Here is a 23,533-nt window from a genome sequence, read left to right on the forward strand (position 1 = left end):
TGATACAACTCATAACCTCAGGCTGTTTTCAGGTGGCTTCCTTCTGTCATAATTCATGAGACGGAAGTCACACCCATCACCTGTCTTTAGGAAAGTTTGTTGGATCTTGGTAACGGTCTTGAAGCCTTTCAGAAGGGAAGCAGAGAATGAGATTCCTTTGCAGGCATTCTACACGAAGCAGTATATTATAATTTCATTTCACTCTCCACTTTTCATTGCTTAAATTTCTTAACCTACAGAATTGCCTACTAATGACGCCCATTTAGAAAATCTAGATGAGACTCAAGGATTCATCTAGAAATGACATTTAAATTAAATCGCCATTGTCTGATAGAAAGAAGCAATTCAAAAAATGTAAATTAAGGAATCTAATTACAGTATGCTTTCACTACATATTTCTAGCAGTCACCCGGGCCTGAGTGCAGGGAAAGATTAAAGCATTAGAGGCCAAAGTTTTACTTTCTAAACAAAGTATCCAATTAATGAAGTAGTGAAAAGCAGGTAACTACCAGCTCCCATGAATTTCCGTTTGACGTTTGGTGTAGACTTAATGTAAACCTGAGGACAAGAGCATAGAGTACTGTTGTGATTTTGCCGTCATGAAATGTAATTTGCATTAGGAGGTGCCTAGCCATGAGTTATGCATTTAGTAAGATGTAGCAGTGGCTGTGTTTGTACTGTACCTCTCTCCTGCATGGTAACCCTGACCAGCAGGTGAACAGCAGAGTCAGTGGAATTCCAGGCTCACATCCTTTCAGGCCATAGATACTAATCGCCCCGTTCCCACATCATTTCCATGTTGCAGTCACTCTGCTAGTACACATGTGAAAGATGTACATTTACACTAGCAGTTTGGTGTCCCTGCTTAGTCTGTGGGACCCTAATACAGATGTGTATGTTGGTAAAGACAGAATTCTGACTGTCCCCATATGTGCATCTCCACAGCAAGAAGAACCGCTACGGTCACGGTGGAGGGTTGCTCAGGAACCCATGCCTTAGTGGCCTCTGACTGAGTTTACCTTGGTGTCTCGGAAACAGTGGCTCTTAGAGAAAGGTCTTAAGGTTAAGGTTTGAGGTCTCCAAGGAGGTAGAAGTTACTGGCATGATGTGAGGTGAGACCTGGGTAAAGCATGAATTAAATATGGGGTGCAAGACTGATCTAGAAGTGCCAGGGATGATAATGGGATGAGAAGATATTGGGGAGGTGGGAAGATCAGGTCCCATGGAAGGAAACTGCTGCAGTTGGCAGCTGAGGAAGATGGGCATGTCCACCATCCATTGCAGCCTATGGTGTGGATCCACTGGAGAGCCAGCTCTCACTTGACTCTAGAGACCAGAGAATCCTTGAAAGAATTTTTGTAAGAAGCTCTGGGCTTTCTTCAGAAAAGCCATGAGATATGGTCTGGGGACTTTTGGAAGCTTAAGAGCTCCTGGAAGATGACAGCTTGTTGGGGGAATGAGGCAGAAAATGAGGAGAAAGGGACACTGCTGATGTTTCAGTTAGGCCACGACTGAATATCTTGAACTGGCATCACTGGAAGCCAAAAACAATCATGAAACGAAATTCGAGATGAGAACCGGGTGGTGCTTGGCACTGGGACCGCCTCCAGTCACAGCCTCCACCCCCATCCTGAAGCTCCTTCCGGTCTGGATCAAGAAGCTACCATATAGTGAGTTCCTTTCCCAGTTGGCAGCAGCCACTGAACTAGGCGTCTAGCCGCTGTGGGACTTAGGTGGTTTTAAATATTACTCTAACTACATTTTTATAAATAATGAAAGTCATTTTAAAATACATTATAATAAATAAAATATAAGAGCATATATAAAGAAACGTAACTAGCCGGGTACAAATCAGTGCATTCTCTTTTATTTCAATTATTTCCATCTGTAAATAAAGATCAGCTTTCAATTGTACTTTAAATTCTCTTGCCAGCGATGCCTCTGGCAATGGTGCCAGCTAGTGTGCAGCTTTGAATGCAAAGGCAATGATATCTTCCTTTCCAAATCCTCCTGGTATAGAGTCTAGTGTAATATTCTGAACACCGAGGTTAAACTTTAGTACTATGCACATCATAAATATTTTTTTTTCTCCTGAAAGTTACCTGAGAGTCTTTAAGGAAAAGTTATTTCTACCAAGTCGATACACCTCTCAAGTGGAACACTCATTCTACTTTAGGCCAAGTGACAGAGTCATAGAGACAGATGTGACGCCTTCCATACCTCAGGGATCTCAGAACCAAGGCAGGCCAACTTGTAAGGGTATTTATTAGTGTGAGCTCAGTGCCACACAGTGCTTTCCTGGGCTTGAGGGTGTGAGGGTAGAGGGTGGATGATAGAGAGGAGAGGCCTGTGCAGAGTGCTCAAAGATAGAAAGGCGGGGCAAGGGAGGTGTGGAAGCATGGAAGGGTACTTGCCACATAAGCCAGGGTGTTCTGTATAGCAGTTGTATATAGAAAGGAGTGTAGACTACCTGGCGGGCACTGTTCTAAATTCTGAATCTTATCCATGAATGCAACAGATGAAAGCACTGCCTTCCCTGGACTGATAGTTTTCCTCTGCATAAATGAACTGTGAGCTCTTCTCAGTGGATCAGCAATCCTATCCACAAAGGAAAGAATTCAAGTAGCCTGACCCTGGGGCTGTCGCTCATGGGAAAGCAGTTGGCGTCCATTCAGCTCATGGTAAGCCAGTTGGTACCCAAAGCTTAACCATCAATATGTCCACAACACTGAAAAAGAAATAAATGCGATTGCAGGCTGATTTCTTCATGGGATCACTATATCTTTTGGTCTTGTTTACAGCCACATTTACAGGATGGCTCTCAACTCACCATTGGATTTTATGTTTACTTTAGTTGGGAAAACAAGCCCTTCCTTCACCTGCTAGGGTTCTTCTTCAGCAGTTCAGAGATCTGTATCTCATCTGGAGCTGTGGGCACATGAGGTAGGAGCCCAAGGCGGTGGAGGCTCTGGGCCACCCACTTCTGTACCTCTCCTGCTGTCCCTCATCCAGCTGATGCCATTCTGGAAAATGTTTCAAGACCCCCTTATGCCGTCTGAAAAAAAAAATTCCTTCTTAAGTTATACTATTTTGTTTTTCAGTAGATATTATAAACTAGCGAACTCGTTTTTGGAAACCAAGAACCTCCAATAGAGGCAGCAGGAAGTGAAATGGAAGAATGACAAATTGAATGGCAAAATGATTGAGTGGAATGACACTGGAACAAGGTCATGGGAAAGGAACAAGTGGATGAGGCAGGAGAGGGGAACTTCCAGCTTCACGAAAAGAGATTAAAATGCTTACAGAATGTAGGCACCAGGAATCTGTACTTCGAATATCCTTATTCATGAACTGTGATAGCTTATAAATTTAATTATATGTAAAATAAGAAGAGCTTTATAACATAAACTTGATTCTTTAAGTTTGAGAATTTTGAAAGCTATGCTGCTGGACAACAGGCATACAAATCTGCGTGATGTTACTGCTCCTTCTCCTCCCTGTCCTCTTACTCCCCTGAGCCCTGACCCCTGTGGGTGCTGAAACAAACATAGAACGTATCTTTAGAATGGAAGCTGGGACAGCACATGGTCATGGTGCAAGCTACCATAGGGAGGCCAGCAGGGAAGTCCGTCTGTGGCTACATGAATGGCTGTCATGATGTGTCCTTGTGTTTTGGGGCCACTCCTAAGCAACCCTTGAATTTGTGTAATGTCGCTCCCAATGTATAAAGTGCATTTACTAGAACCAGTCTTGACTAAAATATATTTCACTCAGCATGATGAAAATTGGTAGGGTAGAGCTCTACTTTTTATTTGTTGAATTTCTCTACTTCTTCAAGCCTTTTAATACCCACCAGCTTTAGGTGATTTTCTGTAATTACAACTAGGGTGTTAGGATCGCTGAATTGTCCATTTTGCCAAGCCTGGGCTTGAAATATTTGAAAATATAATTCAGCTTAAAGGAATAGTAAGTGAAAGAGAGACTGAGCCTTAGTGCCTCTTTGATGGTGTATTTTATGGTGGCAGTGGGTGTGGGGGAGGCTTCACGTGACTACAGGTATTTTATGAGTTTATGCTGAGCCTATGGGGATGGCCGTGCTGCTCAGCATCTTTAACCTTTCAGCAGTAAATATTACCGTGGCTCATCTGAGCATTGGGTGTAAGCAGTTTTCATAAATTTAGTGATATGGAAAAACCGGTAGAACTTTTGCTGGAACCAGATGGAGGAGAAGAATCCGATTATAAATTGAAATGATGAGCATGAGCGTGTCTGTCTTTGTCTTGCATTGTAGACGTATGTATGTTGTTTTCTCCTTCCGGGTTTGGCACTTTTGAAAGTGCGACTTGACTGTGGGGAAAGAAGGAGTGAGCATTAAAGCGGGTTAAAGAATTGCCTTGCCGAACTTCTGAACTTCTCCAGCTCTGGGGGATGCAAAGCAGGCAGTCCCTGCACATCAGCGAGGGAGCATCACAGAACCTGTGGTGCTGGCCCTCACTAAAGACTGATGATTTTGAATCAGTTGTGCCTTTAGCTTTTGGTACCTGGCCCAGTAGTCTAGCCTCCACAGATCTTCCAAAACAGAATTCAGATCTCCCCCTAGCCTTACTTTCAGCTCACAGCAGTGTTTTGATAAATGGTATTGTATTTATTTAGGACACTTTATAAATCTTTATCTATGCAAATAAGAAAAACCAAACCTAGATAAACCAACCAAGAGCCTAACCAGGTAAAATATGTAAAGAATATGCATGTTTAAGGATTTTGATTTTTAAATTTCATTTGTCTTCTCAAATGTAATTTAGATTCCTGGGAAATATTAATAATGAACTCTAATTGTGCTTATTGTTAGCAGCAAGAGAAAAGAAAAGGTTCATAAGATAATAAAAAATAGAAAAGGAAGGAATCATGCTAAAGATAGAGTTTTAGTTTTCATTCAAGTATTCTTCATACTGTACATTTGTTCCTAAAATGACATAGAAATGAATGTGTTAAGAGAATAAAAACTCATAGCCACAGAGGGGAGAGTTTGTGTGTGTCTCAAGCAAAGCATCTAGAATGACTCCTGTATGTGTGTTTACTCAGCGGAGGCTTGCCTTGCTACTTCACACAGTTTCAATGTGTACTAAACAAAGACATGCTCTACTTGGAATGAATCAGAGAAAGCTCTCACCCATTGTACAGATGAGGAAACTGAGGGCTGAATGTTCTGTCTGCTCCCTAGGTAAATGAGCTCAGTGACAGCACTTAAGCTGGAACTGTGCTTCTGCTGAGACCAGCGCTGCATCCTACCTACTGTACACTGGTCCTTCCGATCATGATGACTAGTCTTCATTGTCACCTAGGAGACATGCCTCCAGAAACACTTCAAAAACATGACCAGAGCTGCGTCTCCTGGGTGATTCGAAATCTAATCAAGTTGGCAATGAAGGCTAGTCATCATAATGGGTATATAGCTAATATGTTTGCATTAAATTGCAGATCGAAATTTAGAAGGTAATGGACTTAACTAATCATTGGCGGTTTTGTTTTGTTGTCCCTTGGCTTCATCTCGGACAAATCATGATCTTTTTACTCTTGAAAAGGATCATGTAGAAAACTGAAATCAGAATGCCAAGAAATCACCCAGGGTTGTAGGGAATATACATCCAACTACGTGTGAAATATCTTGAGGACTTTGAAAGAAAGCCAATGTGTTCCTGGGACATGGCTGCATGACTTTCCTAGTGGGTTTGCAAAGTAGTAGAAACCACAGCAGGAGCTACAACTCAGTGGGAGAGCACTTACCTAGCCAGGTCAGCATTCTTTAAATACTTTCCATTATACTCAAAGAGCCTGTGATGGCAAAGAACCCTGGAACATGGCGTTGTCATTACCGTAGCACATAAGAGGGCAGAGTCCTTTTGCCATTCTGGGTCTCTGTTTCCTTAAGTATAACATGAGTAGACTAGGCTAGCACCATTCTTTATTGGCTTAGTTAATATTGTTTATGGCTTTGCTTGCAGCAGTTAGGCCTACACTACCACTGCCAGACGGTGTTCTGAAGCTTCTACTTGCTTTCTCTTTAAGGGACTGGCAACCTCAGAAGCTTGTTATAAAACCTCTCAGGCCCTGCCTATATCTGTTGCCCCAACTCTAGAGTGGGGCCCAGAAGTGGGTGTTTCCTCAAGACTTTGGATTTTTCTGACCCCTATTAGAGTTTACATGTTATAATAGAATAAAGGAGGGGAAATGTAACTTAGTCGACTAATAATGCAGCATTTAAAATGTTTTCATAATTTCTAGATACAGACGTATAAAATACAGCAGGGTCCATTGGGTGGGAAACTCTGCACCTGTTGAGTTGCTTAGACTGAAACACTTGGGATGGTTTCATAAAGTCAACAGAGAAACCCACAGCAAGGCCCTGCCTGCAGCACAAAGAACATGCATTAGGTACAGTTCGTGGAACAATGCCTGACTACTGAGATGCATGTTAATTCCAAATGTGTGCATAGCAAATGCAGTTTGTTTTTACTTTAGCAAGATATTTTTGTTATAAAAAGTAAAAACAAATATTCTGAAATTATGCCCAGAATTTTAATCTTAAAATTTACATTATGTTTATGTATGAGCACCAGGCACGGAGCCTCCCGTTCAGATCTTTGCTGTATAAATGTTGCTCTTACTCTCGTTCTAAAATTCATGTGCGATTTCAGAAGAAACTTGTGGCTGGCTTTTCAGAATGCAAATCTTCTTTTTTAAATGCACTGGAGGTTTTGAGACATAACTCAGTTGTAGTTCATGGGCAAATGGTTAAAAATAGGAGGGGGCAGCAAGGCTATGTATCCTCCGCCTGTAAGTCATAGGGAAGTGTCTATTGATAAAAATACATGCTGTAGCTCTCATCTTAGATATGATGACCAAACTATAAAACTGTTTTGCAGGGGAACACAGTGAGAATTTAGGTAGTCTTTTCTTCTGCCTGTTTTTTTCTCACAGAGTGTGATACCTATCTTAGGAGCTTTTCATGGTGAGTAATATACTCTCTCCCGTTAGAATCAGCGACTTGTACAAACTGTGACTGACAGAGTGATAGCCTGATGCTGACACTGTGGTGACCTCTGACAAAAAGGTTGCCTTCCAGGTGCCTGGCCCCTCTCTGGCAGCCTGTGAGCACTTGCTGTACTTAGCGACAGTGGTAACGAGATGTAAACACCTTTACTTTCCAGCTGCTGCTAATTGGTTTGGGAATATTTGTATAAGTGTTGATTTTTAAAGCTAAAAATAGTACAGGGCTATTTAAATCCAACGCATTCTGGCTGTCATTGATGCTCCCATAATCCTGAAAGTGTTGCTAAAAATGTTCAGTCCTTTTTAAAATGTAGTAATTAAGCTTGTCTTTTTGTGAGGGCCACATATATGTTGCCTGGTGTGATAGGAACTATAAGGAGTATTCTTAGTGTAGCTGGGCATGGTCTGTGGGAAGGAAAGGATTGTAAGGCGGGGAAAACAGGATGGGCTTTACAATGGCATACCATTTTACATTCTGTGCATGCAGCTCATCCTAACCCACAATTTTAATATACCATTAAAAATAGAAGTTGCAATGCTTTTATTTTAAAAATTAAATATAGGCCCTCCAAAGCTTTGTGTTTCTATCTCTAGAGGCAAGTTTCAGGATTTTTAAGTCACATTATTAATATTTCTCCACACTGGTTAAGAAACATGGAGGCTGTTTAGCACCTATTTTGTCAACCTTTTAGTTCTTCATCTTCAGAGTTATTTTTGTCCCTCTCCTTCCAAATTGAAAAGTCAAGATTTTTACAGATTTTTCCCCCTCCAAGTTATTTGAGTAAGCTATGAAGGGGAAATCTTCGTTTTCATTTTTAGATAGATGTGAGTTCGTGACTCTTCATTTCATCATGAAGGGTGTTGAAAGAGAACCTAAGGTGTGCTTTAATCATTTTGTGCCAATAATTTTGAAGTTTGAGGGTAAAATGATTTTGTATGACCTGTCTCTGCCCTAAGTTCTGAAGCACTGTCGGGCTAGAGTGCTGTCAGAGTCAATTTGGACTTGGCTTTATGTCTTTGTGGACTGCCTCCAGCATCTGCCTTCCTGCCTCATCCCTCGAGAATACTGGAAGATTCTGTTATTGCAATGTACAGGAGTGATTTTGGCAAGTGACAAACCCTGCCTGTTAGCTGAGATGATGTACTATAGTTTTTGCCACTTTATAATAGTTATAGCAAGACAAAGAGTTTTTTATGTTACTTTTACAGTAATGGGACTACTGTCTAAGACATAAAGGCTATGCTGTACATTTATTTCTTGCTGAGGACACCATCATTTGAGCAAAGAGGTAGCTTACAGGATGGGAAAAATTTTTATCTGTTATACATCAGACATAGGATTAGTATATAGAATATACAAAGAACTAGAGAGGCCTAAACATTATGAAAACAAATAACCAAGAGAATTCTCAAAAGATGAAAAACAAATGGCTGAGAAACACTTTAAAAAAAATGTGAAACCACCTTGGCTGTCTGGAAAATACAAGTTGAAAACACTTTGAGATTTCACCTTTACCTCAGTCGGAAGGGCCAAGACTACTAAAACAAATGACAACTCATGTTGGGAGAATGTGGAGAAAGGAGGACAGTTAGTCGTTATCAGCAGGGATGTGAACTGGCACAGCAACTGTGAGAGTCGATGGGGAAGTTCCTCAAAAAACCTAAAAATAAACCTACCACGAGACTAGATATATAATCAACTCTTGAACATATACCGAAAGGATTCCACGTCATGCGTTAGACATACTTGCTCATCCACGTTCACTGTTGCTCTATCCATAATAGCCAAAAACCGAGACCAGCCCAGATGTCCATCAGCTGATAAATAGGCAGTGAAAAGGCAGCGCATTTATACACATGAATATCATTCTGTTTTTAATATAAATAAAATTGTCAGGTTAAATGAATGAAGAAAAAAAAATCATCCTAAAAGAGGTAACCCAGACCCAGAAAGACAAACATTGCATGTTTTCTTTTATATGTGAATGCTAGCTTTTAAGCTTTAGATATGTTTCATTGAAATGTATTTTAGTTTTAATGATTTGTCGTATGAGTGTGTGAATGTACATGCAAGTGTACAGCGCGTGTAAGTCTAGAAGGGCGTATCAGATCAGATCCCTGGAGTTACAGGCACTTGTGAACCATCTGACACAAACGCTGGGAATTTACCTCAGATCCCACTCCAAGAGCAGCAGCACTCTGACAGCATGTCTCTAGCACGGTGCGTGTTCTCCTCAACTGTGTAGGTGTTGACATGATTACTCTCAAGGTGTAGTCAGCTACAAACATCCCTTGATCGGATTATCACGCTGCAATTGGCTCTCTATTAACTGGAAATCACAATTGACATTTCCAAATACATAGCACATCATGTATAGTGTGGATGTGAATAAAGCCTTTACTTGTCATATAACTAAAACGAGATGGAAAAACGTCTTAACCTCCAAGAAGTTAGAGCCAGAGAGTAGATTCTTCTCCTGAGTTAGGGCTCAGTAACAAAGTTCCACATGGAAGAGAGAGGAAGCAAACAAGATAGAGATCTGAATCTTTATACTATAGGCCCCGTATTTCTTTAGCATTCTAGTGATATATATCTAATTAGAGTTAAAACTGACAGGAAAAATTGTTTTAATTAACTATAACTGTTAAATGCTTGTGGGTTGGAGGGATGTTCAACATTAGGAGAGTGTTACGATGATGCATAGATCAAGTGTGTTCTCTATCAAATGCTCAGCGTAGGTGGAAATTGATAGGCACGGCAGTTCTAAAGTTACTGGAGACAAGAGGCCCAGAATACAGGCACAGGCACCCACTTGCAAAAAGAAAACAAATCAGAAAGAGCCACGCATCATGACTTCAAAACTTAATGCAAAGCTAAGGTAGGCAGAGCTGTATGGCACTGGCAGGAGGATGGTCATCACTAACGGAACAGAATTGAGAAAAGCAGGCTAGGAATACTGTGATCCTTCATGTGAGTTCAGCCACGCTGCAGCATCGATGGGAGGCTCCCTAGTTGATTGTAGTTTCAGTCCTGCAGACATCTCATTTCTAGCCTCATCTAGGGTTTCCAAGGCCCACCTCTTAAAAACTAGAAGGAATAATGCAATATTTGTTTTTAATCCATAATGTTTTGAGATAGTTTCTTTCACAGCTTTATGAAAACAATAGAGTAGGCTCTGCTCTCTGTGGGAGCCGCATGTGAGGTTCACTGTCATGCACAGATAAAAAGCTAATGATCTGGGCAGAAATGTGCTTATCAACTCTCTTGGCATGATCATCACAGGTCGAGATGTCTGTTAAATCTTTCCATCCAGGTATTTTCTTAACATGTCCAATCTTGCCTTATTTGTTCTGTATGAACTTATCAAGCCCTTCCTAAGGATAATAATAACATTAAAATTTCAAGATATTTATCTTTTTAAAGGTGATTTACTCTGAATTATTAAGGCTTATTTAACCTTACAGAATGTTCTTCTTTTTATTTATGTGGAGACTAGAAAATTGAATTAAGAAATAGCATCTTTCACAAAAGCACATTCACCTGTCTGAAATGTTGCTATGCACTAATACGTTTTGCTCTCGAGGAGGATCTGGGGTTTATTCCCAGCAAGCCCCTGGTGGTTCACAGTCATCCATACGTTCAGTTTCAGTATCTGATGCCTTCCTCTAACCTCTGTAAGCACCACACACACACACACACACACACACACACACACACACACATACACACACATACACACACACACACACACACAGTTCACATTCAGACATGGAAGCAAAACACTCACTCAAAAAAATAAAATGAACAAATCTAATAAATACATGTTAAAAAAAAATAAATCAGGACAGCTGGGCATGGTCACAGTGCATGCCTTTAATCCCAGCATTCGGGGGACAAGGTGGATCTTCGAGTTCGAGACCAGCCTGCAAGTTCCAGGACATCCAGGCGATAACATTTTTTCCATATTATTTTCTTACATTTCACAGTGTTGTGGAAGTGCTAGCATACAGAGGTCATTAAAACTCCTTTCTCACCACTTAGCACTGGAGACTTCTTTTAGTCTCTTGTTTCCAAACTGGTTTAAAACACAATCCCCAAACCTAAGGCTGAGTAACCGGGAGTTAAGAGACTTGTTCCCCAGCTTTGTGCAAACAGCCTGTCTGGGCATTTCAGAAACCAAATAGGAGAGGCCAGCACACTGAAAGCATTGAGAAGATTAACACCTGTTTCCAGTCTTAAAAGAAACAGGAGGAGACTGTCTTTATCCGGACTGAAGCTACTTCCCACCTCGTGCGACCTGTTTTGCCCGAAGCTTCAATTCTCTCTGTGCAGCTCTCGACAACCTGTCACTTTGTTTCATTCCAGGATTCCACCCAGAGCTTGGAAAACAGAGACATTATGAATGGTGACGAGACAGGGCTACTAACGCCGCACAGAATGAAGGATGCACTGAGGTACTCTCCTTATGAATATAGACTGTTCTTATTTATTTAAATTTGGCATTGTTTTCTGTAATGGATTTGAGTTGTTCTGATTTTGTAGGAATTACTAAAGAAAGTAGAACTGTGTAATAAAGCACATTTCAATTCAAACGTCAATTACCTGTTCAAATCTCCCATTCTTTACATAAGATGTGAGAACTATGCTGAAAAAACCACAGATACACAAATAACCCTTGAGGCTTCTAACACTCTTCTGCATCCGGATTTTGTTCATTTACTTTACATTTTATTTGGATGCAGTTTATTACATCACTGTCCCCCTTGACTCTCCTACCTCTATCCTCTCCCAGGTCTCCTTCTTGTACCTTCCTATAGGACCACTCTCACATTGATGGCTTCCTCCTCTTCAAAAATCATTGCTATACATGGCTGTACATGTACATACACCTGGCCCGAGCAGGTGCACACACATGATGTATGTATCTGTATTGTAAGCCATGTTATTTTTTTTTTTTTTTTTTTTTTTTTTTTTGCTGTCTGTGTATATAGTTTTAAGGCTAGCTACTTTATAATGAATACCAGTGAGGGCGTGCATCCCTTGGAGAGGCCAATCCTTCCTGTCTCAGCAGTCAAAGCCAGCCTGTGGTTTCTTATCTACTGATATTGCCATGTATTATGGTCCTGGTTATGCAGCCATTTCGAGGGGGAGATAGCTTAACAGTAGACTTCTTTATATTCTGGCCCCCACAATCTTCTGCCCTGAGCCACAGATTGAGGAACCATGCTACTGATAAGTTGGGTCTGGCTCACCACCATTTGTTAATCTTTGCATTGTGTCCAGTTATGGCTCTCTGCAAGTCTCCACTTGCTGCCCAGAGAAACTTCTTTGGTGAGGGGATGGTAGCTACACTTATTTATGAGCCTAAGAAGAAGATCTAGAAGTCATTTAGGAATTATGCTGCTCTAGCAGTGTGGCTGGTGAGGTCTCATCCAAGGTCCATGACCTCACTGCCCCCAGGGGGCTGGCTAGATTTCTAGTGCCAGCCTTATTTCCCTCCTGAGCAACCAGGATTTGAAAATTGCTTTTCTTGTCTTTTCCTTGCAGTTTATAGAGCTCTTCAGAGTTCTTTGTGTTTCAGTGCTTTGCTTTTCCTCTAGTTCTGAGCACTGCTGTGGGTTGTGTTTATACAACCATATAGTTCTTTACTTGGTGCCTGTGAAATGAATTTGCTTTGTCATCCAGGATTGTTCATATTATTAGCGAAAGCGGCTCATTATGTGAAGTCAGCTATTGCACTTCTAAGTTCTTATCACTGATGTCACAGCCGTAGGTACTGCCTAGAAACAAACCGTACCTCTCTACTCATCCATCTTTCCCTGCCTTAGTTTCTGGTCTATGAAATGGAGGCAGTAGGGAGGATCCGAAGTTCAGCATCATCCTCCACTGTACAGCTCAAGGCCAGCCTCCAGGACATAGAGACTTAAAAACAATAAAATAAAACCTCTTCAGAATATTGGTAATAGGATTTTTGTATATGATGACTTATATAAAGGATTGTGAACAGTGCTTGGGTCAGAGTGAGCCTTGTGTCTGAGTCTGTTGATATTATTATTGTATTTTCTTTATTGAAAGTTTATTATCCCTATACAAAATTATACAAAATTCCTGGGATCAGAAGCATTTCAGAGTTGTATAGGTTTTTTTTTAAATTTTAGAATATTTATGTACATAATACTTGTTGAGTATACCAAATCAGAAACAAAAACAAAATCCCAAACCACTAAGATCCTGAAAAATGCAAATCTCTTGGAGCATTATGTCACTGTTCAAAAAGTTTCATGTTTTGGAGCATTTTGGTCTTGGAGATTTTTAGATTGGGGAGGATCACCTTGTATAGTTTCCATTATTTGTCATTGTTTTCAAAAAGCTGTTTCAATTTGACATCAGGAAAGTCAATTTGCATTTCTCCAGTAGTAACTCTAGCAGTAGAAAGAGATGCTGCCACAGCTGCTGCTCATTCGTTCACGATATTTCCTTATTAAGTTCATTCACTGATAGGTGCCAGTCAAATGCATGAAATCGCCTTCTTTGGCCATATGACCACAATTATTCTTCATTTGGAATTTTTATTAGTGAATTATATAATAGAAAGCATCCAGGCAAGACTGTTTCTAGGGTACCCACATTTTAGAAGCTGGTACACTTGTTTTATATATAGCCAAACTGGATAGACCATCCCGGTTTTATTTGGCTTTACTTTTTTCGCTATTAGCTTTGGCAAATGTTTCTCCCAGCATCTTAGCAAGATGCTGCATGGACACCCATCATGTGGCACTCAGTTGTTTGCTTTGTGTTATTTATTTTACTTTATGTTACTTTGGGCTTCAGGAGAAAAATTCATTCAGCTTTTTCTGGTTATAGGTAACTGAGAGAAACATCAGGTAATTAAGAGAAATATCATGAATGACTTTTAAAATTATATGTTTATTATATAATTTTCAACATAGCCCTTTTAGTGTTTCTTATTGTTGTCTTTGGTAAATAACTACAATTCAGAGCAACTAGCAACTAGAGGCCCAGTCCATATCAACCCACTGCTTATGTGCACCTTGTGAGTCCTTGGTTTGATTTCATGCTACAGAACCTGCACAGGGAAACTAGTGATGGCACATGTAGCTGCAATCAGTGCAGACCTAACTCAGCATATAGACTGAGTGCAAACTCCTTGCGAGTGCGGACTGTGGAATTGGAGGCTCAGAGGGCTTCAGTAAAGAGGGGGGCCTGCAGAGCACTTTCTCATCTGTGACACAATGCTGGCTGCTTTGACCTTGTATAGGCTTTGAGCAGGTACCCACAGCTGCTGCATGTTTATGTAATGGCCATGCCTTGTCTAGAAGATGGCATTTCACAGCCCTCCTCTCCATCACCACCTCTAACATTCTTTCTGCCTCTCCGATATTCCCCGAGGCTGGGTTGAGAAAACTTGTTGGCGAAGATGCCCAGTTCAGGGCTGACTGCTCAGGACCTTACTCTTAGCACTCTGACCAACTCTGCATCTATTCATTGACTGCCTCCCACTGTGGAGGGTGAGGCGGGGGTGGGGGTGGAAGATGCTTCTCTGATGAGGTTGAGAGCAGCCTTTAATGAGAAGCTATTGGTAAGCAGTAGCTTCGGGAAAGAGAGAGTCTTTCTATTTTCGGGGTATGCCACTGGCTGCAGTGAATGACTCCACACCCATACACATGGAGACAACAGTAATTAAACTTAGTGTGATATCAGAAAGGAAAGACAAACAGACATGAAGTTGGGAGGAGAAAAGATTGGTGTGGATAGTAGTAGATATGATCATATTACATTATATCAGTGTGTGATATTCTAAATAATAAAATATTTTAAAAATATTAATATACTCAAAAAAGAAGATAAGGACCATTTTCACAGGATGGAATGTTCAGCTGCTGTGGGAAGCTTGCAGAGTATATTTACTTGCTGTAGGTGGTACAGATGATAGGAAGACCAAAGTTAGAAGCCACTTACAGCTGATCGATGTCGTCAGCATCCTCCTGTGGAAGGGAAGCCTTGGCAGACCATAGATCTTGGCAGAAGATTAAGATGTTGGTCTCACTTCCTTGTAGGCAGCACGGAAGCTAAGTAAATCTGTAGAGTCCATATCAAAATGACATACACCTATCACATGCCCGTAGGCATTGCTTCAGCCTTTGTCACCTCTTAGCTAAGGTATTGCAATAACTGACCATGTCCCCTCTCCAATGTTAACCTCTTCTTATTTCTCTAATTGAGCCTACATATAAGAACTGAGTAAGACATTCTAAACTGCATTACTTGGCAGTTCCTTCAAAATCCTTTGAATTAGATAAGGTCTAGGTTTGAACATTGGCTCTGTATCTTGCTACCTGGGCACTATTGGACTAATTACTGAACATTTCTAAAATATTTCCTTCATATGGAAAATGACTTTTATGATCACATAGATTCTGTGAAGATTAATTAAGGTACATTACAGGCAGCTAACTTAGCACACTGCTAAATGAAAGGCTGAATAATTACTGATTGCTACTGTAAGTGTTCTCATCATTATTACACATGCTAGAGTTCATGGTAACTCTGTCTTATCCCAAACAAGACTGAGTCCTCAAAAGCATTTCTGGCACGCAGTCCAGGTCTTGGAATATAAGAGGAGCATATTTGTTAAGTGATTGACTGAATGGATAAAACAAATCGCTCAATGAGTCATCAGCATAGCTATGAATTTAAAAGGTGGTAAAAGGGTGTTCTCTAAATAGTCTTATATTATGTATGTCCTGTGAATTGCCAGTCCTCTCACTTTGATCATAAAATACAAAGGAGTAAAAAGCCTCACTTGGGTAGCAAGCCATATGTAAAGAAGACCCTCCCTTCTCTCTGATTCCCTTGACATTTCAGACCTCACCTTGTTGCTCAGCTCCAGTTGCCCAAGTTTACATTTTCTAGACCTGCCTATTTTTCCATCGTGTTTTATCTTTCCTTCTTTGTCCATGACAGCCGTCCAAAAGACAAGTAATTTGCAGAGTCCAGATCAAAATATCTTGACATCGCCCTGATGTTTTCATGCTTTATTCATAAATAAGTATTTAAGCCTATATTCCCTCAACACAATAATGTTGCAAAAACTTACTAATATCTCTCAAATGCCGGACTCTCCCTGATCTTTTCTCTTTTTGGTTGGTCCTACATATAACTACCAGGTAATTCCTTCTAAACTGCAGCAATTATCACAGTGCTCCTCAGTACCGATGCTTTGAGTGCCCGTTTTCTATATAATCAAGTATAAACCTTTCACTGGGACCTTGCTTAAGTAGCTGTACATGTGGTTGCCAGTAAAACTCCTTGGCCTGCCACGCTACCTACTCTGGGCCCTTATCCAAGCTGCTACAGACATAGCATGGGTGCCAAGACCCACCTCCAACACTGGTCTGTTCTGATGTCTGTCCCAGGACCTGCCTAAGCGCCCAGGTACATGTCTTCCAGTGCTAAGACCCCTCATCCTTACCCCATCACCTGCCCTGTAACCTTACTGAAGAAGCTGTATATGGGCAGTTAAAACCCTAGTACCTCCCAGTATCTGATGAATTACAGTCACCCTAACATCCCACTCCTGAATCAAACCAAGTGACAGAAGGACTGAGAATACATCCTACCCAATCTAAAACTAGCCAAGTGAGGCTAACAGCAGAATCAGAACCAAATCCCTATTCATCAAAGGTGAACTAGAAACTCATATCAAAAGATACAACCAACAATTTAACTCTAGGCACTAGGTTCCATCACAAAAACATAGTATGAAAAGCCAACATGTCCACAAAGACCATCAGTCCCAAATCAATGGTACCACAGGAGAACAACAGACAAATGTCAAGACACAGAATTTAAAATATTTATTTTTGTTTGTGTCTGTGTATGTATATAGAAGAACATTTACCAAAATTAGGAAAAGAGATTCCTATAGATGAAAAGAGGCATAAAGGATACCAAGTAGACAGGACCAGAGGTAAGGAAAACTTCCCATACATATTACACTTAAAACATGAAACAAACAGAACCACAACAACAAAAGTAACAACAACAACAACATGGGACAGTGAAAGCTGCAAGAGAGAAGTTACAAGGCACTTATAAACCAATCCCTTTAGAACAGTGGTCCTCTACTGTCCTAACACTGTGACCTTTTAATACAGTTCCTCATGTTGTGGTGACTCCAACCATAGAATTGTTTTCGTTGCTACTTTGTAACTGTAATTTTGCTAGTATTATGAATCATAATTCAAATATCTGATACCCAGGATATCTAATATGCTACTCTGTGAAAGGGTCTTTCAACCCCTAGAGGGGACTTGACCCACAGGTTGGGAACAGCTGCTTTAGACTAATAGCTGACTTCTTAATTAAAATGTACAAGCCCTTAATGACTACACACACTAAGACAACTGTAATTGACTAAACAGCTGCCATAGATGAAGGAGAAAGAAAACCTTTCTATCATAAACAGATGAAAGGAATTCATGTCCACCAGAGCAGCCTTATTGGGAAGAATACTGTGGTCTGAAGAGAAGACTAAACACAATAGGCTACAAGAAGAAGACAGAGGACACAGAAAGGTAGAGCAGAACTAAGAAAGCTACCTGCACTACACAGGGAACCCTGACTCGGGGGGAAAAAAAGGAAAAGAAAAGAAAGCAACCTGCAAAGCGATAAGATCCCTGTGGTCAATGCATACCTTTCAATAATTATAAATATTAACATCTTCACTTCCCTTTCAAAACTCTTAGGTTAGCAGATTGGGTTAACAAACAGTATCCATCTTTTTTGTTGCTGGCAAGACACACACATCTACCTTCAAGGACAGACACTGACTTAGAATGAAGGATGCACCCCAAGCCAATGGAACCAGCAAACAAGTACGCATGGTATCCTGATGTATGACAGCGTAGACCAAACCAAAACTAACCATAAGAGATAAAGGTCATTCATTGTGAACAAGGAAATAACGCACCAAAAGCCCATCACAATTCTAAATATAAGCGCACTAATCCCTAGTGTACCCAATTCCATAAGATACATACTACTAGGCATTAAATCCCAGATTAGTTCTAACACAGTAATGATAGATGACTTCAGCGCCCAGCTGTCACCACATGCCATCCAGACAAAAAGTAAACAGAGTAACATCAGAGTCAAATGACGAAACAGATCAAACGAACCTCACAGATATCTAAAGAATGTTTTACCCAAATACTGCAGAATACACAAACAATTGTTTAATTGGAGTTTCTTTAAAAAAAAAAAAAAAAAAAAAGACCATATATTGGGACATGAGGCAAATCTCAACAAATGTAGGATTATTGAAATAACTCCTTGTATCTTCCCACCTCTTTTCTTCCTACTCCTCTGTCCCCTCCTCTTTGCCCCCTCCCTCTCTAATATTATGGGTAATGAGTATGCCCACAGGCTATGCTCCTTCAGCATCTCGTGTAGCTTCCTATCCAATGCCTGCCCTCTTGATTGTCTCGCCTTTACCTTGTCTAGTGGGAAACCCACTTGTCCATCAGGGTACCTACCTTCTCAGTGCTGCCTCCCTAAGGAAGAATTTCCTGATCTCAGCTGATTTCCTCTCCTCATCCTGTACTATCCTCCTCTGATCTACATCATTAGGGCCCTGGGTTTAGAAACTTCTGTGCCAAAGAGATCACCAACTCCTGCTCCAGGTCCCACTTTGCCTCCTGACTCTACTTGATATGGATGGTACTTTGGGGGAGGGCGTAGTCCCAAATCTCAGTGTCCTTGTTACAGAAACAAGGAAACTGAGGCTTGGCATCTTGGTTTGAATAACTCAGACACTGGACTCATAGTCACCCTTAAGAGGTAAAATATTGTCCCTTTTCTTTAATCCTTTCTCTCCAACCGAGACTGCTGGGAAATATTCATGCTGTCCATTCTGTCCATTTGTCTTGGGATGACGGAATCAGACCTACCGACATCTGCAGCACACATTGCATCAGCTGCCTCAAGCTTCAGGTCTTCTTTGTCAACAGAAACCAGTTGCAGTACTTAGTCCCTAACCCTGGCACAATAGCTGTGCGTAATGAGATTCTCATCACGGTCCACTGATCTGCAGCTTCGCCCATAGTTCTGTCCTGAGCTCTTACCCTGGCACTGGCTGGTTCCAGTGATTATTGCGTCAGGTCTTTCGCATGGACTATCGCATTCAGCTAGCTTACTATCGGTGACCCAATGTTTGTGAGCATCTCCCAGAATAACTGGTTGGATTGCAGGGAGCACTACCCACCTCTCTGTGCTGTGATCCTCGCCTCGCACAGGTCACATTTTTGTCTGTTGCTGGGGTGTGTTTTTTTCTTCCACTTCTAGAATATCCTTTCCACCTTGTTCTTGGTCCACCTTACTTACCAACTCCTGTGGCATGGCTTCAGCACTGTCCTTTGAACTTGAACAATTGCTCCCCAAATTCAGATCGCACTCTGGGACTTATCTAAACAAATAACATGAGCAGCATGTTTTCACATCTTTGTAAAAATCTCACCATCGAGCTATGCATTGAGGTATTGTAAGATTTATTTTATCTTACAATTTTATCTTACAAATAAGAGTGTGTGCAGTCCCTCTGGCTGTGTTTATATCCCATAAGGCATATTCATACAAACTTTTCTACACGACGTCGTCAGGGACTTACAAAATGGTGGTGATTCTCCTTACAAACAATAAAAATATGTGAACTTATCTATGTGACATCACAAGTCAAATGCCTTTCTTTGCTTTTTGAAACAACTTACGGATAACATTTTATAAAATTATGGCATGATCTATGTAAATATTTGAATGTTGTCTTTATTAAAAGCAGATCTAATTTCTAGTGATGGTTTGCATATTTATCACAGTTTATAAAATTGCAAATATACTATGGTGATTTTTTCGAATATAAGTTTTTTTTTCAGTACTCTAAAGGTTGTTAAGAATCTTAGTTGAAGGATTATGACTGCTGTGTATTACAGAAAATTAGAAACTTACCCTGAAATATACAAAAAGAAAATTGCATATAGAAATGAATTTTTAAAACTGCATCTGCTCCAATTTTAGTAGTTTTTAATAAGAATAAAGCATAAGATTTACTTAGTTGATTATAAAAACACAAGATTAATATTTATTAAAATAGTATTATGCACTGAATTTATTATGTTTTAAAAGAGAGGCTTTGAGTAGACCTCAAGAAAAATTTATAAAATAGAAAAAAAAGTATTCCATGGAAGCCAATATCTATAAAAGCCATTTATGAGATGAAATCTTGTAATTTGCCCTAAACATTAATATATTATAGGTTCTATATTAAGTGTGGGTGATGTCCACTGGTATATGGATACTTGATATATTTGTAAGGACAAAATTGGTGGGCAAAACTCTAAAAATTATAAAGAGAAAGATAGTTACGTTTTCATGGTTAAAAAAGAGTTTTTGTCTCAGTTTTTCAACTATTAAATCAGTATCATTGGAGTTGGTCCTCTTTCAGTGCTTAAATTTAATTGAAAATCTATTTTTATATTAAAATTACTATATCAAATCATCAAAATCTACACAAGTTTCTGTGCCCACTGAGAGTTTTGCTTTCAGGACTTACACTGAACATTAGTGTACCTATGTAATTCATATGTACCTATGTAATTCATATGTACCTATGCTCATATGCTTGCCCATCACTCATATAGAAACAAGTACTTTTGTTTGTGATTTTTATTGCAGGCCTGTGCTTATATAGCCTGCTTGACTGAACAAGTTGGGTGCCTCAGCAATATCTGAATGAAGATCATTTGAAATGTATTACCAGTTCTGAAATTGCATCGTCTCCCTGAAATGCTAGCAACTGCCTTGCCTTTATGTTGTTATTATTATTTTAGTTCTTACTGGTAATAGGTTTGCGAGGAAAACACATTAACAATAAGCCAAATCTACTGACTAGCATATATTTAATGTATTTATTTTAGGTTGCTGATAATTTAAAAAATAATCCATGCAGAGTAAATTCATCAGACACTTTGTTTTCTTAATGCTGTTCTCAACTTTCCAGCAAGGAGCCGAATTTTTTCCGTTTTCAATTAGGAGTGGAAAAGTATCTGAGGCAGCTGTGGCTCTTAATTTGACATCTAGTTTTAGGTCATTTTCACGTGAATGGAAAACAATAGAAACATGTTTACAATTTCCATAAAGGGGATGCTTCCTTCAACTTTATCGTTTTCCTCTGGCAATTTTGTCTTCTCTCTCTGGGATTAAAGGAGCCAATAATTGTTCACAGTTATTATTTTTCATCTTTACAAAAACTTATTAGTTCCACTCCCTATGACTCGAGGCTTCCGATGCCTTCTGCGTTTCAGTCATACACACTCCCCATTAGTGCTTCTCGCTCATCCTTCCTGTAATCTGAGCCAGGTTAGGCAGGTCAGACTTTCTATTTCTTTCTATAATACATTTTCTCTGGGTTTTTTTTGCAAACTCTCTTTCTGCCTTAAAGATAGAAAGAAAGAAATAAACCAGGAGGTGAAAACTTGGAATTGCTCCATTGAGTACCACTGATGCAAGCTTTGATTTATATTGCTTTGAACATGCCCAATTGTGTTACCAACTGTGGCTTCCTTGCTATAATAAACCACAATCCAGTGCATTTTCTAATAAATAATTTTATTTCTTTTTTACCCTTTTCTTGGGAGGGAAAAATTCCAACTTTAAGCCTAAGCATAGGCAGACTTATTACTGTGTGTTTATGGTCTGTACAGTTGTTTTCAAGAAAGTCTCATCGGGGAGAGATTTCACCCTGCAAGCCTCTTTTTCTGTCTGTTGATTTGTGCAGATTAAATGGGAAGCTGTTTTCTTATTGAGTTATTGCCCAACTTTCTCTTTCCAAAGAAGATTCAAGAAAGAAATTAGGGAGTCTTTCTAACGAGCATATTATGTGGCCCTTCTAAACACACCAGCAAGCCCTGCACTCTTTTGACCTACCCCAATTGTTGAAGTTACAGCAGTTGATACAGTCAGGGGAGGGCGTTGTGATGGTTAGTGCACCTCATCTGGTGTTTACCTAATGCATTTGTGTTCCTCTTTTGCTCTGCCCCAGTGATATGACAAGAGCGGTGGAGATTTCTGGGGAAGGAGACCCACTGGGAATACATGTGGTGCCCTTCTTTTCATCCCTGAGTGGACGGTAAGGCGATTCCCTTGTTTCATAAGCACCTGTTAATGAAAACCCTGACAAATGCCTTCTCCAGGAGAGAGTTAAGCGGCAAGCCTCTTATTCAAATGGACTCCTTAAGTAATGCTTTGGTTGGCATCATGCTTAGAGACAGACTAAAATCATTTATTTCTAGGATGTGAAGGAAAAAAAAGAGAAAGAAAAAAATCATCCCAATTTCTCCACTTACAATTAATTATGAAGCACTTTCTTGGAGCATCCTTGAGAGTGACGAATAGTAAACAGGCTCCTTGGCAAAGATTTTAACATATTGTTAGACAAATGTCACAACTGAATGGGTTTCTTTTTAGCCTTATAAACTTGTCTTCAATGAATGAAGATAGTAATTCCAAATTTTCATATATATAGAACTAAGAATAATAAACATTTACATTCTAGAAGCTTATTGGACACACATACACACACATGAGTGATTTTGTTATAGAAGAAAAATGTATCTTGCTCTTATTTTTTCTAAAATATAGTCCAGGCCACCGAAGACTATTCATTATATTCTTTTAGAATTTTAAAGACATTTGCTGATAAATCCATACTGGTAAATGCTAATTTAAATTGTGTTAGTGTTTCTTGAAATCCACATCTGACTGGATACAAAAATCTGTTTTGCTGATGGGACTGAAAACGTGTGCTACAGAGCTGGCATTACAGCTAGGATAATGACCTTATGAAACTTCTGTTAGGTGTGGACCAGTTTCAACAAGATGGCTGCCTAGTGCACTCCCATGATCCTAACAGGGGTTCCCAGAAACCTTGAAGAAAATCAGCTCTTCACTATCAGGGCATGAATATAATCAATAGCCCAAACTCACTTTCTTAGCAGCCACTGAACAGTGACAACATTTTATTTTAGCCCAGTATCTCAAGAACCAAAAAAGCCCGTTGATTTATTTTTTGCCCTCACAGTCACTCAAAACTGAGATCTCTGGCTTGTCCCCATTCCGTTGCTCTTTCTAGAACCACAATTTCCCCGAAGGTTATATAGTATTAATTTACTAGCTCTGGATATTTACTCAATCCAGTTGGCCATATCAAAGGACAAGCAGCTTTAGTCATGATATTTGGATTGGCATCGTCTTTAGCAGGTAGCCATCTGCTACCTGTAATTGCAAAGACATCACCTTATTTCTTTCCCATATAACATCTGATGCCAAGCTCCTGCTGGAATGCATGGTCTCTAAAAAGAAATGAACCGAAAAGCCAGTAGCGCTTATAGTCTGGTTTCCTGTGTGTGT

The 23,533-nt window shown here is 40.0% G+C and overlaps 1 protein-coding gene across 1 annotated transcript in view; it reads left to right on the plus strand.

Annotated features, from left to right (window-relative positions):
- Pard3b (par-3 family cell polarity regulator beta) overlaps positions 1–23,533 on the plus strand; it is a 979,071-nt gene that overhangs the window by 482,362 nt on the left and 473,176 nt on the right. Inside the window, exons 5-6 of the mRNA XM_051153919.1 lie at positions 11,417–11,505; positions 22,167–22,253. Coding sequence (XP_051009876.1) covers positions 11,417–11,505; positions 22,167–22,253 — 176 coding nt within the window. The remainder of the gene's footprint in view (positions 1–11,416; positions 11,506–22,166; positions 22,254–23,533) is intronic.

This window comes from Acomys russatus, chromosome 12 (genome assembly GCF_903995435.1).
Source record: "Acomys russatus chromosome 12, mAcoRus1.1, whole genome shotgun sequence".
In the NCBI taxonomy this organism is placed as follows: Eukaryota; Metazoa; Chordata; class Mammalia; order Rodentia; family Muridae; genus Acomys; species Acomys russatus.